At 35.4% G+C, this 17,381-nt stretch overlaps 2 protein-coding genes across 2 annotated transcripts in view; both read right to left on the bottom strand.

Moving 5' to 3' along the window:
* Positions 1-17,381, bottom strand: part of LOC149560847 (ankyrin repeat domain-containing protein 2B-like) — a 45,245-nt gene that overhangs the window by 12,715 nt on the left and 15,149 nt on the right. Inside the window, exons 3-5 of the mRNA XM_089824845.1 lie at positions 15,433-15,642; positions 15,165-15,313; positions 14,882-15,059 (exon numbers count right to left, since the gene is read on the bottom strand). Coding sequence (XP_089680971.1) covers positions 14,882-15,059; positions 15,165-15,313; positions 15,433-15,642 — 537 coding nt within the window. The remainder of the gene's footprint in view (positions 1-14,881; positions 15,060-15,164; positions 15,314-15,432; positions 15,643-17,381) is intronic.
* On the bottom strand, positions 4,948-6,688 carry LOC149560848 (uncharacterized). The gene is made up of 3 exons (XM_089824844.1): positions 5,992-6,688; positions 5,189-5,883; positions 4,948-5,078 (listed from the first exon to the last, which is right to left on the bottom strand). Exons 1-3 carry the CDS (start codon positions 6,562-6,564, stop codon positions 5,021-5,023), a joined length of 1,326 nt encoding a protein of 441 aa, XP_089680970.1. The 5' UTR covers positions 6,565-6,688; the 3' UTR covers positions 4,948-5,020.

Below are 17,381 nucleotides of genomic sequence, written 5' to 3'. Positions count from 1 at the left end.
ATTTAAATTCCAAGTCAAAAGATGATTGAGTTAAGTAGAGATGTCTCATTTGAAGAAAATTTGGTAAGTGAAAGATCTTTTGAACCCTATTCAGATATTGATATGGAAGCACCTCTAATCTCTCAAGATCTTCCTCTTTAAATTCCAAGTCAAAAGATGATTGAGTTAAGTAGAGATGTCTCATTTGAAGAAAATTTGGTAAGTGAAAGATCTTTTGAACCCTATTCAGATATTGATATGGAAGCACCTCTAATCTCTCAAGATCTTCCTCTTGCAGCTCCTCCTTCTAGCCTTGCTGAGAGGGAGGACTCCCTCAATGATTGTCCTTCTACTAAAATTCAGCCTGATTCTGATGTTGGTCCTAGTGTTACAGTGAATGAAAAGAAAAGACTTGTGGGCTAGAAATACTGTGCAAGATGCTGAAAAAATTTCAGCTCCTCTCAGAAATTTGATGGTTATGTAGCCTTAATGTGTAATACCATTGACCCTGAACCTTCTTGTTTTGATTAAGAAATACAACAGCAAGTTTGGAAAGATGCCATGTTGGAGGAGTATGACTCTATCATGAAAAATGATTTTTGGGAGATTGTCTCTCGTCCAAAAAGTAGATCAGTTATCTCTTCTAAATGGTTGTTCAAAATTAAGCATGCTGCAGATGGGAGTGTTGAGAAATTCAAAGCTAGATTTGTAGCAAAGGGTTTTTCTCAAAAGTAATAGACCATGATGAGACATTTGCTCCTATAGCTAGATACACTTCCATTAGAACCGTTATAGTTATTGCGGCTGTTACAAAATGGAAACTACACGCAAAGGGTTTTTCTCAAAAGTAATAGACTATGATGAGACATTTGCTGCTGTAGCGAGATACACTTCATTAGAACTGTTATTGTTATTGCGGCTGTTAAAAAATGGAAACTACACCAATGAATGTCAAGACATTCTTAATGGTTTCATTGATGAAGAAGTTTATGTAGAACAGCCTGAAGGTTTTGTAATTCATAACAAAGATGCTCATGTTTGCAAGCTGAAAAAAGGCACTATATGGTCTTAAGCAAGCTCCTCGAGCTTGGTATGACTGTATTGATGGATATCTTCAGAGCTTGGGATTTACAAAAAAAATGAAGCTGCTCCTAATATCTATCTCAAAAGGTATAATAATCTCATACTGATTCGAGTTCTTTATGTTGATGATCTCATTGTTACTGGTGATGATGGGTTGATAGACAAATGTAAGAAAGACATAACTTCTGAATTTGATATGAAAGATCTTGGGTTATTGCACTATTTTCTGCAATTGGAAATTTAGCAAAAGTCTGATGAGATTATTCTCAGCCAAGCCAAGTATGTCGTGGATATTCTTAAAAGATTTGGAATGCTTGATTGCAAACCAAATGTGACTCCTATGGAGGCTAATTTGAAAAGAATTCAGGTAGTTGCAGCTGATTCAGATTTGATTGATTGCACTCTCTATAGACAACTGATTGGTTCTCTCGTGTATCTTGTTAATACTAGGTCTGATATCTGCTATGCAGTTAACACTTTGAGTCAGTACATACGTAAGCCAAGGAAATTTCATCTCATTGCTGCTATGAGCACATTCTCAGATATGTTTGTGGAACTCTAAGTATGGATTGAAGTTTGCTTACACTAATGATCTTCAGGTTCATGGTTTTTCTGATTCAAATTGGACTGGTTGCATTATGGACAGGAAAAGTACAAGTTTTTGTTTCAGCCTTGGGTCTGCTATGATTTCATGGTGCAGTAGGAGGCAAAAATGTGTTGCTCAAAGCACAACTGAGGCTAAATATGTGGCTGCTTGTACAGCAGCTCGAGAAGTTGTATGACTTCGTGAACTCCTTACATAATTTTTTGGAGAATCATTGAACTCTAGCATTATTTTTTGTGGCAAACAGAGTTGTATCAATATTTCTATCAATCCTGTCTTCCATGAGAAGCCCAAACACACAGAAATCAAAATCCATTACTTAAGAGACATGGTGTTGAAAGGATGTGGAGCTGAAATACATTAGCACAGATGAGCAAACAGCTCATATACTCACCAAGCCTTTGTCTAAGGTGAAATTTGCATATTTTAGAAATAAGCTAGGTATGATCAACTTTGAGACTTTAATGGAACTAAGTCTTGTATTTTTGTTATGCCTATTTTATTCTTGTGTGAGTAAATAAGGTTGTAAGGATCGGCTATGATAACTCCTTCACTCTGGGAGTGATCATCAAAGCTGAAATACATTAGCACGGATGAGCAAACAACTGATATACTCACCAAGCCTTTGTCTAAGGTGAAATTTTCATATTTTAGAAATAAGCTAGGTATGATCAACTTTGAGACTTAAATGGAACTAAGTCTTGTATTTTTGTTATGCCTATTTTATTCTTGTGTGAGTAAATGAGGTTGTAAGAATCAGCTATGATAACTCTTTCACTCTGGGAGTGATCATCATGTGGAGTAAATCCACAATGACAACACGTGGGGTAAATCCATGATGGGAGTTGGATGTCATGGTGAATTATTCCATGGCAGTTCACGTGGAGATCATCCGTAATGACATCATGTGGAGTAAATCCATGATGACAACACGTGGGGTAAATCCGTGATGGGAGCTGGATGTCATGGTGAATTACTCCATGACAGTTCACGTGGAGATCATCCGTAATGACATCATGTGGAGTAACTCCATGGTGACATCACATGGAGTAAATCCATGGTGACATCACGTGGGTGAATCCATGATGGGAGTTGGATGTCATGTTGAGTTACTCCATGACAGTTCACGTGGAGATCATTCGTGATTAAAAGTGTCACTGAGATTCTTACTAATTTATCATGTTGAGCGATTCCTTGATCTCTAATTATGAATAAACTCTGTAACAGTTTTTAACTTTTTAGTATTGAGTATTATTATGATTATAAGAAAAAATAATTTTTCAAGATTGAATGGACTCATGAATACTTCGTAAGTTTCATATTTGCTAAGAGGGAGTGTTAAAAATTTATAGCATGATATAGATTTTTTAAAGAATATCCCATATTCAGAAATCTGATTCTAACAATCCTATTGGTTAGAATTCAATTCCTGTTGCTATTACTGTTAGGCAGGTGTTCGTTGTTTATCTTGCAGATTATTCCTTGAACTCCCAGCCTTCCGAATGATCATGGAGGAGAAAACTATTCATGCCCCACATCAGTTTCAAAGACAGGAAAAGAACAAGAGTTTAAGATATATTATCAATTCATTAGTCAACTGATGCTCTCGTGTCAAAGGATGGTTGCAGCGGTAGTTTGATTCGCCATGTTTATTTATAAGAAAGACTATCTGAGAATGTATGAATTGAACCACTCTATAATTATGTGTGTGCAGTTCACGTGGAGATCATCCATAATGACATCATGTGGAGTAAATCCATGGTGACATCACGTGGGTAAATCCGTGATGGGAGTTGGATGTCATGTTGAGTTACTCCATGACAGTTCATGTTTAGACCACTCATGATTAAAGGCTTGCCTGAGATTCTTACTAGTATATCATGTTGAGTGATTCCTTGATCTCTAATTATGAATAAACTCCAGTTTTTAGTATTGAGTATTATTATGACTATGAGAAAAAAAAAAATTAAAGATTGAATGGACTCATGAATACTTAGTAAATTTCATATTTACTAAGAGGGAGTGTTAAAAGTTTATAGCATAATATGGAATTTTTAAAGAAAAATCTCATATTAAGAAATCTGATTCTAACAATCCTAACAATCCTATTGGTTAGAATTCAGTTCCTGTTGCTGTTACTTTTATGCAGGTGTTCATTGTTTATCTTGCAGATTATTCCTTGAACTCCCAGCCTTCCGAACGATCATGGAGGAAGAAACTATTCATGCCCCACTTCGGTTTCAAAGACAGGAAAAGAACAAGAATTTATGATAAATTATCAATTCATCAGTCAATTGATGCTCTCGTGTCAAAGGATGGTTGCAGCAGTAGTTTGATTTGCCATGTTTGTTTATAAGAAAGACTATGTCCGAATGTATGAATTGAACCGCTTTATAATTATGTGTGTGCAGAATTTCAAAAGGCCTCATGCATTAGGAATTTCTGGAGTAATAGTCTTGCCTGACTTTGGGTATTCAAGGTTGAGCAGAGGTTATTATTGCAGCGGTGCGTAATTTAATAATGCTCAACTTTGGAGTTTTGTTGGTCATTCAGTCCTGAAGTTTTATACTCAACTTTGTTTGAGCATTGTAACAAAGGAATTCTAATCATTGTATGCTAGAAGATACTTTAGTATTTTGCTAAGTTGCCGGTTCGGATGCGGATTCGACATTCGGGTTTGAAATTCGATCAAAAAAAAATTGGGCTAGGTTCGGGTTCGTTTTGGGTTCATCCATACAAGAATTTTTTTTTTAAAAAATAAAAAAATATATGTAAAAATATGCTGTAGCATACCAGTTCATACACCACTATGCTAATCTAAAGTAATTTAGCAAATTCAACCACCACATATATTAATGATTTGTTCGATTGGCATGACAAAATGTCAAAATATACCACCATAATACCATACGAATGTTTCAATTCAAAACTTAAGTCTTTAAAACAACAATGTCAATATTACTAATCACTGAATCAGTAATCAATAATCGGTCATAGACTCATATCTGATCAAATGACAAATATCAATGTATCATCAAAAATCATCAAAGAATTCATCATCATTAGGCAGTTGCTGATTAGAAGCACAATTAGTACCACTAGCGTCAACAGTCTCAACCGTAGTCTCAGTCATAGCCTCAAGATCGGGTCTATCAGCACTATGAATCTCAGGATCACCATCTTCAATTGCAACTGCATCAAAGTGGACTTCCAACTCCATGGCCTCTGGTTCGACATCCCATTGTTTTGCCTCCCTCTTTTTGTACGTATTCTCTTTGTGAGTTGTGAGCCTCAAGTTTGAATGCACAAACACCAAGTTATCTGCTTTCTTGGAGTTTAGTCAGTTGCACTTTATCAAGTGGATGAAGGAGTATGTGCTCCAATTCCTCTTAGATGATGATGAATTAGCAACCTATCAAGATTTGCAAATTTACCAACAATAAACTAGAAATTAGAGTTTTGAATATTTAGTATTTACCAACAAGAACCTAGTAATTAGAATGTTAAGATTAAAAAACTAACCTGTGATAAAATTTTGATGGCAATGGGCTGCAAGTGTTGATATTTTTTACCATGGAAGTACCACCATTTATGAGAGCATTGTTCTTGTCTTCAAGAGACTCAATAACACAATCATCGGTGCTCGTGAAAATCATAAATTCAAACCTCACTCCAAGTCGTAGGTGCTCAGGAAAGAGTCTTCGAAGGGCTGCCTTGTACCCTTGAGCAACTTTAAGATCTCTGTATGGGGAAACTCTAGTGGTACACTCCTTGAGGACCAACTGGCTATAGAACCTGGGGCTCAATGCAAAGGCAAGTAGACGAAAAGGGGTAGTCATTTTGTTCCATCTCTCTATCATGATTAACTCTAGCTCCTTGAAGAACTTTTCATCAAGATCTTGCTCTTTCTCATTTATGATATTTCTAATGTCTTCAATCATGGAGTCAATGCCATCATATACCTCACCCAAGCAAGGCCTATCCATGTCAATGTATCGGATCATGCTCAATATAGGCTCGGTGATCTTTAGAAGGTACTCAGCACAATCCCACCAAGATTCATTTAGTATCAATCCCCTTATGGTAGTTACTTTATCACTATTAGATTGCCTCCATACGGTCCAATTAGCACTAGTTACCATTCTAGTCAATGCGTCTTTAACCTTGATAAGGCACCTCAAAACAATGGTGTTGGAGGCGAAGCGGGTCTCAGCAACCTATTTTAAAATCAAAACAATAATAGATTAAAAATTTTAAAACATAGAAAGTTTACTAAAGTGGCTAGATTTATAAAACATGTTTAAATTTTAAACAATTCAACTTACCTTCAAGAGCTCCAATTTCGAGAATTGTTTGAATATGGCTTGTGTCATATGGTGGTTCGTGACAAACATTTGGATCTCTTGTGCCTCTTCATACATTGATTTTATCCACTCAACCTTAGTGCCAATTTTTTTGAGCATTAGGTTGAGTGAGTGCACCGCACAAGGTGTCCAAAAAATGTGTTCGTACCACTCCTCAAACGATAAGCCGACAGCCCTACAATTCTTCGCATTGTCGGTTATTACTTGAACAAAATTCTGAGGGCCAACTTGCTCGATAGCTTGGATGAGAATGTTTGCAATGAAAGCATCATCCTTTACCTCTTCTTCACAATCCACTGCTTTTAGAAACATTGCACCTCTTGTAGACACTGCAAGAACATTCACCAAAGGACAGTTCCTTACATCTTTCCATCTATCTGATACTATTGTCACACCTGTTTCAACCCATGCATCCTTGATGGGCAACATGGCATTCTCTACACCGGCCACCTCATCATCCAATAAAGTAGTGTGTACCTTCTCATACCTAGGGCCCTTGAACCCGTTTGGAGCCACATTAGTTACCCTCACCATGTATTGCCAATACGGTGAACGAACAACATTAAATGACAATCAATTTGCATAAACGCATCTGGCTATGGCTTGATCAGCAATGTCTCCAGCTTCATTTTGGAATGATGATTCTAAGGGTCCCGCAACTCTTTTACTTGCAATCTGTTGTTGAGGAGGACGCAAGAATGGATGGCCTTCTACAAGTGATTCACTAGGAGCAGTAGTTGAAGATATAGATGATGTTTTTCCTTTCTCTAGAGGCCGACCGCTTTCCAATGGATGTGAAGAATTTGCCCTCCCAGCAACTTCCTCTGCTTGCTTCTGTTCTTGAATATATTTGTTTACAATGTGATTTGGAAGGAAAGTTTTAGGTAGCACTCCATTTACTTTTGGCTTCCCGGTACAAAATTTGATGTCTTTTTGAGGAATAAAGCACAAACGTGCTTTTACTCTACTATAAGAGCTACTAAATTCCTCTCTACAGTGGCTACAAATCCACACATAACCTCCTCCACCTGGCATCTGTCGAATCATTTGCACATGTCTCCAAAGTAGGGAACATCTGTCGATTTTGAAGTTGGGGTTGTTGACAACAGATGCAATTGTAGCCATGATGGCATCTACAAAAAAATACACAACAAATAAAACATAAAATTAAATTTTAAAAATTTAAAAAAACTATTGTCAAGTTGTATTGGATTCTTAGCATCTATCAATAACTTCAAAATGAAAAACTAAGACCAGCTCAAATCCAACAATCTTGAAACAAAAACAATGAACAATTTCTCTTATAATTTTACTATCATAGATTCATAGTTAATTTCTCTTAACTTTAATATATATTACATCAATATGCTAAGATTCAAGAACAATTTAAGAGAAATTCAAATAATAAAATTAAATGTCAAATATGAAACTATCATCAATAAACAACTATCAACTATCAACTATCAAACTGAAAGTCTGAAACTATGATGCATAAACAAGTCGTCAGCAATGCCAATATATTATATTTGCTTACCACTAGCAGAAGCATAAGTAATCACGGGTCTTCCTCAAATCATGAGTCTTCCTTAGAAATCGTTGCCTCAATGCTCTCCGCCTCAAATCACGAGTCTTCCTCTTCCTCTTTGTTTCAAAGCATACTCCCTCTCCATTTCAAAGCAAAAATCTCTCCACACTGACGGCGCAAGTAAACACAGGTGTAGCAAATAAACGCTTTAGGGTTGGGTCAATTACGCAAAGAAATGAAGTAAATGCATTTTTTAATTATTAAAATATTTTAAAAAGTCAATGCTTTTTGGCGCCCGCCCAAAGTCGCTTCAAAGTCGTCAACATTCTTCTCGAGCTCCTCCATTGACCACGGCATTCATTATAAATTCTCCAAAATTCGTCCAAGGTTCAAAATACAGAACCCGCAGGGAATTCAACAGGAAAATGACGAATTTGATAAGAATAAGAACCGACTTCGAATTTTGGCAAATCGAATGTCGACTTTTAGGTTTCCTGAGCGAATATGGAAACTTAGGTATTTTGTAAATCTATTGAAGCATCAATGAATATTGAATAACTTTTATAAGCTCTATAATTTTTCATTGTTCTCAATAAAATTCACAGGTTTGCTTGGGATTGTTTCCCTCCATTCATGGATTTTTTCCCATGATATATTGCTGCAGTGTCTATCTCTCTTTTTCTGGTTCTAGTTTTAACATCATGCTCTCAATTTGCTTTGCTCGTAAAATGTCACACAGTGATGTCCTATAGGCTAATGACAACCACTATGGTTCCACAAAAGCTACTAGCACGTTCAGAGGTTTGGAGACAAAAAATGGTCTTATGCAAAACTATTTATAACAATTTAGGCTCTATGCAACAATTATTTTGTCAACTAATATTGTAGACATCTAAAATGACTAATGTATTATCATTTTGTTATGTCATCACCCTCTCACCAATTATTTAATTAAGCTAATTTCCTTTAATATTATATAATTTTGTATTATTTCATTAATCTTTTCCATGTGTAATTAATTAAATGTTTTTCTTCAATTAACTTTACGTTTTGCCAATATTAATTAAATAATTAAATTATTTAATTGATGTCTCTCATTATTGAATAACATTTCAAAAATTATATAATTAGCTAATAATTCCCTCTTAAAATCCTAAAAACAAATTTACTAAGTTTCCAACCTTAAATAAATAAAACTGTTTGTTTTCCTCTATTTGCATTCACCTTACCTTATCCTTCCATCTCATCAATCCATGTGCAACTATGTATTCTACCCCCTGAAAAAATTTCATTTATTGATCTTTCTAATTAATCATGTCTACCATTGATCAACAAAAGCTGCTAGCACGTTCAGAGGTTTAGAGACAAAAAAATGGTCTTATGCAGAACTATTTATAACAATTTAGGCTCTATGCAACAATTATTTTGTCAACTACTACTGTAGACATCTAAAATGACTAATGTATTATCATTTTGTTATGTCATCACCCTCTCACCAATTATTTAATTAAGCTATTTTCCTTTAATATTACATAATTTTGTATTATTTCATTAATCTTTTCCATGTATAATTAATTAAATGTTTTTCTTCAATTAACTTTACATTTTTTCCAATATTAATTAAATAAATAAATTATTTAATTGATGTCTCTCATTATTGAATAACATTTCAAAAATTATATAATTAGCTAATAATTCCCTCTTAAAATCCTAAAAACAAATTTACCAAGTTTCCAACCTTAAATAAATAAATTTGTTTGTTTTTCTCTTTTTGCATTCACCTTACCTTGCATCTCATCAATCCATGTGCAACTATGGATCCTACCCCCTAAAAAAATTTCATTCATTGATCTTTCTAATTAATCATGTCTACCATTGATCAACTATTATGTGAGTTCATTCATTTCTCCCTCGAGGTACAGGTGCAATACTATCACTTTGAGAAAATGTATCAGTATCAAGCATCAAGCAAGCTAGCATCTATCAAGCATCAATTCATACCATCAAGACAATATCCAAGTTACACTACAAAGTATGAGAGCAAATCTTATATCCAGCACTCGAGCATTTGTCAAGAGAAAAGGGAACAATCTAAGGTCTACACTGTTGTAATATTGTTTACCATTTTTATTTACGCATGAATTTCCATCTTATTTGACTCACATTTTCATCATTCACAGTTCACAAATGGTGGTTTATCTTAGTGCCAAACGTATTAATCTAGCAACAGGCTTTTTCCAGGAGCTTTTAAGTTCTCGAAGATGCTACAAATGAGAAAGTTATTTTTAACTACTGATGTTTTTGTGAATTGAGGGCTTTTGGTTTGAACTGTGATTTCTAGTCACCAACATTTCCAATCACACTAGATAATACATCAACAGGACAAAGAAAGCAAATAAAAAGCAGATTGCAAACCTAGGTTTGTTAAATAAAGGAGTGGAGAGGGCGAAAAGATAAATTGGAAAATGGGATAATAGGAGCAAAGTCAAGAAGAAGAATCCTTAAAAACAAGAGCACAAGAAGACATACAAACACACACATGTAAGTATATAAATATGGATATCAGCACATTTCTATATACAAAAATATGTTCATCTATTTGAAAACAGTTATAAGTGTTAAATAATATGCAGACATGTGCCTATAAATATGATGTCCCTTCAGATTAAATGTTGAAAACCAAAAAAGTTTCTTTAGATTTATATATTGGAATTTGAATTGTCTTAAAGATTTTACTGGTCCTTGGTATACATACAAAAATGTGCACAAATATACAGATTTATTTATAAATTAAGGATATTTGTTTTATATATTAAATAAAATATACAAACGCATTTTCATATATTTATAAATATTTATTTTAAATGTTAAAATACAAACACACATGCATAATACATATATATATATATATATATATATATATATATATATATGAAATGTTCTTAAACACTTATACGCAAATGTTCCTTTATGCAGGCAATGCTACTAGGATGATGAGGGGATATTTCATCCCCATACCACCATGGGGAGAAGTCCATACACCTGAAGCGTAGGCCTTAGTGACCTTGAAGTGAGGGTGTGGAGAGCACATCTCCACGGAATACTATATTTTACATAAATCCAGCCACATTTAGATATTCAATAATAATGAGACATTTGTCAACCAAATTTTCTGTACTAATACATCACTTACAATTTACAAATGGTTGCAAACCAGTGACCTTTCTATGCAGCCATTGTGTATGTCGTTATGTCCCCTCCAGGACATCCGAGTAGGATATTCAAATTCCAAATGGATTATATGAAAGCAAACTATATTATATAATTATTAATTAAATTAAATATTAATATTAATAAATTTAAGAATTAAATTTGAATTTTCCCTCAAAGCCAGCCTGTTTTTGCCAGCAGCGGGAATCTACATTGAGTTCACTTTCTTTTGGAGGTATCCAATTTGGATGAAAAAGAATTGTCAGGTTCAAGACTTCCACTGCTTTCTGGGATGAAAACCCCAATCTGCAGCACGTGATAGGACTCAAACCCTGCACTAACTTTGGCAAATTCAGCCAGAAATCAAAGATATCACTGAATGGCCTGTTGGTGACATTTGCAGGTATTGCGGCCTTGATTGAACTTCAAGAGGAAGGGTCTATTGCTGAAGCCACCCTGAATTTCTGAGTGTTAAAAGTGCTGAAGGAAGACAACTATGGGCAAAGTCCATATTCCTGGCCACAAACTGTATAGATGTTGTTCATGCAAGCACACCTCCAAGGGCTAAAAAGGAAAAGGATTCTAACCAGCAGTCCAGCTAAGATCAAACCCTAACACCCATGACTGATACAGCCCAGTTTGGAGCCAGAACTGAGTTACAAGGGTTCGGGATGGTGTCAAAATTGATTGAAGATCAAGTGGAAAGGCGTGTTGCTGAAGGCACCCTGAATTTCTGAGTGTTGAAGTGGAGAAGGCAGACTCCTACAGACAAGGCCCATATTCCTGGCAACCAACAGTAAAGATTGATGGGAGTGGCTGAATTGGACCCACAATAATAATTAAACACAAAATACACAGTACAGGCACTTATAGAAATTATAAAATGATTTCATTGCCTGATCGATGAAAAAACCATTACATTGTGCCTCTTTTATAGAGGTCTTTGATTGTTTCCGGAAACATCTAAATTAGTCGACAAAAGACAAATAGACTTTTCTAGAGCTATCTACACATAAACATCTTCTAGAACTTTACAGAATTAAATATTAATTTTACCTAACCCTATTCGGTAATCGAGCAATTTCTAGAATCCTCTATTATGCCTTTACATTTCATTTGAGGGGAAATTACACATTTCAACAAAGATGCTGTTTGTGCAAGTGAACAACACACCTCCAAGGGCTAGAAGGAAAATGATTCTAACCAACAGTCCAGCTAAGATCAAACCCTAATCGACTGCAACTGATACAGCCCAATTCAGCACCAGAACTGAATTCCAGTACAGGTGCTGTTGAAGCAAGCACCTTGCACACCTCCAAGGGCTAGAAGGAAAATGATTCTAACCAGCAGTCTGGCTAAGATTGAACTCTCACAGACACACGACTGATACAACCCAATTTGGCATCAGAACTGAATTTCTGAGTGTTGAAGTGGAGAAGGCAGACTCCTACAGACAAGGCCCATATTCCTGGCAACCAACAGTAAAGATTGATGGGAGTGGCTGAATTGGATCCACAATAATAATTAAACACAAAATACACAGTACAGGCACTTATAGAAATTATAAAATGATTTCATTGCCTGATCAATGAAAAAACCATTACATTGTGCCTCTTTTATAGAGGTCTTTGATTGTTTCCGGAAACATCTAAATTAGTCAACAAAAGACAAATAGACTTTTCTAGAGCTATCTACACATAGACGTCTTCTAGAACTTTACAGAATTAAATATTAATTTTACCTAACCCTATTCCGTAATCCAGCAATTTCTAGAATCCTCTATTATGCCTTCACATTTCATTTGAGGGGAAATTACACATTCCAACAAAGATGCTGTTTGTGCAAGTGAACAACACACCTCCAAGGACTAGAAGGAAAATGATTCTAACCAACAGTCCAGCTAAGATCAAACCCTAATCGACTGCAACTGATACAGCCCAATTCAGCACCAGAACTGAATTCCAGCACAGGTGCTATTGAAGCAAGCACCTTGCACACCTCCAAGGGCTAGAAGGAAAATGATTCTAACCAGCAGTCTGGCTAAGATTGAACTCTCACAGACACACGACTGATACGACCCAATTTGGCATCAGAACTGAGTCACAAGGGTTCAGGTTAGAATTATAAGGGTAAGCTCAGTAAGCTACAGATTCCTTTGGCAATTGGTTAACTATGCTTACTTGTAGGTGCTGAGCATCTGGTCATTTTTTCTCTCATTTGCAATGAGTTTGCTTATTCAGGAGGACAGAACTGTTATATCCTTGTAGTTTGTGATATGAAATAACACTTACTAGAATAGCTGTTATAAATCTAAGTTTGAAATGAAGTTATCCTATTTATATTCCATTGTATTCATGCAACATTTCCTAGTACAATAGGTCCATCAGACACGTAAACCATGAAGTTGTTTATAAACCAGTCAAGGTAGCACTGTCTTGGTGTAAAATATATGTCAAGAAAGCTGTGCCCCAAGGACATCGGAAGGGTAATTGTAGTTCAGAAGAATTTTTAGAAAGCTAGCATTATGTGATCCAAAAGAAAGACGAGCATGTGAAAATAACTGCCCTATTCATGTAGCAGTGGGCCCACCATCCCACCTAAATAACATACATGAAAATATAGAAGGAACAAGAACAAAAATTTAAGAACTCTGTTTCCTCTCCATTAAATGTAAACCATGAAGTGATGTCCCTCTTTTGAAATAGCATTTAATAATAGACAATTAGTAAATTTGATTAAATATAATTAATATAATCTATTTATTATAAAAGATATTATTGAAATAATATAAAAATATATTATTAAAAATAGCAAAATAATAAATAGATAAATGAAGAGTATATAATATAATATAATTGCACTATTGCAATTTAATAAAATTAATTAAATAAACACTGATTATGCTCTAAAGAATGCAAACCTTCAAAATTGAAGGCATATGAGGCGAAAAAAAGGGAAGAAATCATGAATGCATCACTACTTATCACCTTGGGAAGGTTGCCATGTTTCATCACAGTAATCCATAAGCTTCATAAAGGACTCATGAAACGACAACAGCTCTAAGTTGGGTGTCAAAAATGTAAACCATAAATTTTAACAATGGCAGAAGGAAATAATATTTGTATTGGGCAAATACATTCTTAGAGCCAACGAGGTGTGAGGCCAAACATTTATCTCCTTTAATATTTAGGGCAAAGTATAATGTGCTGGGTTCCATGATACCCGTGACATCGTTTCAGGATCAAAGCTAAACTTTACAGTTCAGACTGGGTATTGTAGAGGTATGGAGGAGGAGTGCACAGTGTTGAACATTGAGTCTAAAACTGTGAGTTTTCTTCTGAGCATTGTGAAGCACTGAAAGTCTGAATAGAGCTACCAAGTTATATCATTGCTTTCAAAGGAATTGATCTCTGTTTCTAGCCCACTATCTTCCATGCTCCAATCCATAACATGGATCAGAACTATGTATGTCTCGTATAGTTTTCTGTTTATTTATTATGTAAACAGATTAACTCTGAATCTGAGACAATACTTAAATTCATGAATTTGTACTCCTTATATGCAAGTAACTGTTCGACGAAATTACTTTGACGATTTGACTGAAAAGGGGTTCAAATGTATTCGGAGACATTACAGAATTGACAGCCTCTAAAGTAGGGAACAATACAAATTTTCATTTCCAAGTGCAATCAAAACCCTAGATGGAGTTTTTGGGTAAAACAAGTAAAGTCCCAATTGGGGTACGCTGCAAATGCCGACTCTAAAACTAGAAAGGAGTTCTAGTCCCCATGCCAGACCACCTATAACCTGGTTATACAAAAAAAAATTTAAAGCCTATCATGATGTTTTGTCATTACCATTTTCCCCTTGTCAGTTCCTTCCCAATTAGTCAGACAATATATACTTATAATTAGGATAGAACCCAAACATAAAATTTTGCACATGAGAACCATTTGCCATTCAAAATGGAGCTTCGGATCTTCGGAAGAGCTCTTCTTCCTTAAAAAAATCAAATGTATTACACCAGATGCACCACTTTTCACATCCTGCACAAATATCATTTCTTTATTCACCATCATTACTAATGCTAAAAGTTATCTTTAAAGAAAAGCTTACCTCAACATCACCAACACTGGCTGCATGATGGACAGTAGTCTCATCTTCATCCTCATAGCCATATTCCTCTTCAATTTCTTCTGCACTAGTTGCCTCATTGGAGGTAGGAATGTCACCTGGAATTCCGACACCCATAGCCTGACCTAACTTGGTCAACACATTTGGATCATTCCAGTACCTGAAAGCAAAAGGAATTATCAGCCAAAAACATAAACAAATCAGCCACATTTTAAGTAAACAGAAAATTTACAACACCATAGCATTTTGGAAATGGTTGTCTTACTTCATCATTGCAGCTGGACCTCCAGTCTCAATCTCCTCCAGTATAGGCTTGAAAGCTGGATCATCCCTAATGTGTGCCATGCGTTCCTCCAACTGCTCTTTGTGAGTAGGATTTGCAAGATTCTCTAACATACTAGACATTGATGGGTCCTGCAATATTGCATAGTCAATAACATATTAGTCACTAGATAAGTTATAATTGCCAATACTGAAAAAAATTCAATCAGGATTAAGTATTTTCTTACTACGTGGCATGATACCATCCATACCTGCATAAGAGCACTACCAAGCCGCTCAGCCATGTTCATGAATTGAGGATTCTGCATAACTTGCTGCATTGTAGAAAAGTACTGCTGTGCATCCAGCTGAGGAACGCCTTCTTGCCCTGCACCATGCACACTATGTTGCAACTGCTCAGCCATCTTATTGAATGCTGGATCCTTTGCAATCTGCTCAGCTAATTCTTTTATGCTTGGATCCTAGAAACAATTGAACCAGTGCCTGGTTTTAGACAACTTTATCAAATAAACAAGATATGGAAATTAAGATTAGAGGAGCAAATAAGCATATAAATTCCACCAGTCAAATCCTGTAAACACAACTGCAGGTAACTTGACTAGGAAATAGGAAACACAAAATCCAAGTTCAAGACAATAACAGACTCGGACACAAAAACAGAATTTCAAAGACTAAAAACAGCTCATCAAAACTAAGTTGCCGGTTCGGATTATGGCATGGATAAAGGTTCGAAATTTATCCAAAAAAAAATGGGTTGGGTTTGGATTCATTTTTTGGGGTTCAGATTCGTCTTTTTGGGTCCGTCCATACAAAACCATAAATTTTGAAAACAAAAAAAAGTGAGTGCGTATATGCAACAACCAATAGTCCCTACACCACTATGCTAATAGTAAAGCAACATAGCAAAATACACCACCATATCTATGTTTCAGTTCAATAAGATATTAATTGCATCATTTAGCCATACATGCAACATGATACACTTGTTTGATCTCATGCATGGGACATATTTCCAAATTGAGGGGACTGCCTGAGAATGAAAGGAGTTGTCAAAAGATGAAAACAGTTATCTGAATTTTTATTTTGTATTGGTTAGAAGATTTCTAACAAGGCTAGATCAAAAGTAAAGATCATTGCTTTTTAAAGGAATTCCTCTAAAATTGTCCATTTGGATTTCACCGATTGTCAATTTGGATTTCCTCCACGAGCAAGTTTTCATTGTCATTCACAAATGCTTAAATGATATGTAAACCATCCTTGTTGGCTGACACTAAATTCTGCCCAGGTTAGTTTGCTGGACAGGAAATTCTTTAAAATTCACTCCAAATTCTGCCCGGGTTCCTCTGATGAGAATTTTCAGCAAATCTGGCTTTGTAGGAGAATTTGACAAGGACCAGACTTTGTACAGAATTGATCCAGACTTTGAAAGTTGCTAGAGAGAATCTGGTAGCTTTGCATCAAAGGAAGACCAAAACTGAGTTTTCAAGAGATCAACAACCGTCATAAACCCCATAGGAGTGCATAAATCCTAAAATCATTACCAACAACATAGCAGAATTCGGATGTTTATGATTGAATTTTTGTAGTATGCCTATATGTAGGTTTACTGAACTAAGCTGTGTAATGTTCAATTTTGCCTATGTTCTGTGTCTCTTTTCTTGACCCATCAATAGGGTAGAAAAGAAAGAAGCCTGACAATATTTGGATTGTAATAGAAAAACTATGATGGCTTGTCAATATTAACATCCCAATACAATTAGAACGACAATACAATCTCCAAATTGCTGAGCAAGTGTGTTGTCTTAGAGAATTTAAATAGCATATTTTATGTGGTAACTTAACGAGTTTTTACTATAAAATATGTAGTTTGTAGCGTATGCAGCAATACTACATCTTTAGGAGAAATAGTGTCATAGGCAAATATGATATAGCACCTGCATAGTAGATGAAGCGTGATGGTATTTCATATGCTCCACATATTATAAATTAGGTTTCTTCCTTATCTTTATGTTTCAATCTAGGTACATGTCAGTTATCACAAGTATCCATTTGGAGATGTGTTTCCTCAATTTTTTGGACTTAAAACCCAAAGGAACAATACTCCTCTTTTGGTTGTACAGAAGCCACCCACTATTATGTTGTGTTCAGTGCCTTCTTTTGCATGCAAGTTAGGTGCTGTTTAAGTGCATGAATTTGATTA

The sequence above is a fragment of the Cupressus sempervirens genome, chromosome 4 (assembly GCF_028749045.1).
Source record: "Cupressus sempervirens isolate cs-2001-9-10 chromosome 4, ASM2874904v1, whole genome shotgun sequence".
In the NCBI taxonomy this organism is placed as follows: Eukaryota; Viridiplantae; Streptophyta; class Pinopsida; order Cupressales; family Cupressaceae; genus Cupressus; species Cupressus sempervirens.
The sequence above is the reverse complement of the archived record's forward strand: the minus strand, read 5'-3'. Positions and strand labels throughout refer to the sequence as shown.

Coding starts and splice junctions, on each gene's coding strand:
- LOC149560848 (XM_089824844.1), bottom strand. CDS start 6,564: ATGGTGAGGGTAACTAATGTGGCTCCAAACGGGTTCAAGGGCCCTAGG. Junction 5,884..5,991: donor CGAAATTGGAGCTCTTGAAG/GTAAGTTGAATT, acceptor ATTTTAAAATAG/GTTGCTGAGACCCGCTTCGC. Junction 5,079..5,188: donor CCATCAAAATTTTATCACAG/GTTAGTTTTTTA, acceptor AAATCTTGATAG/GTTGCTAATTCATCATCATC.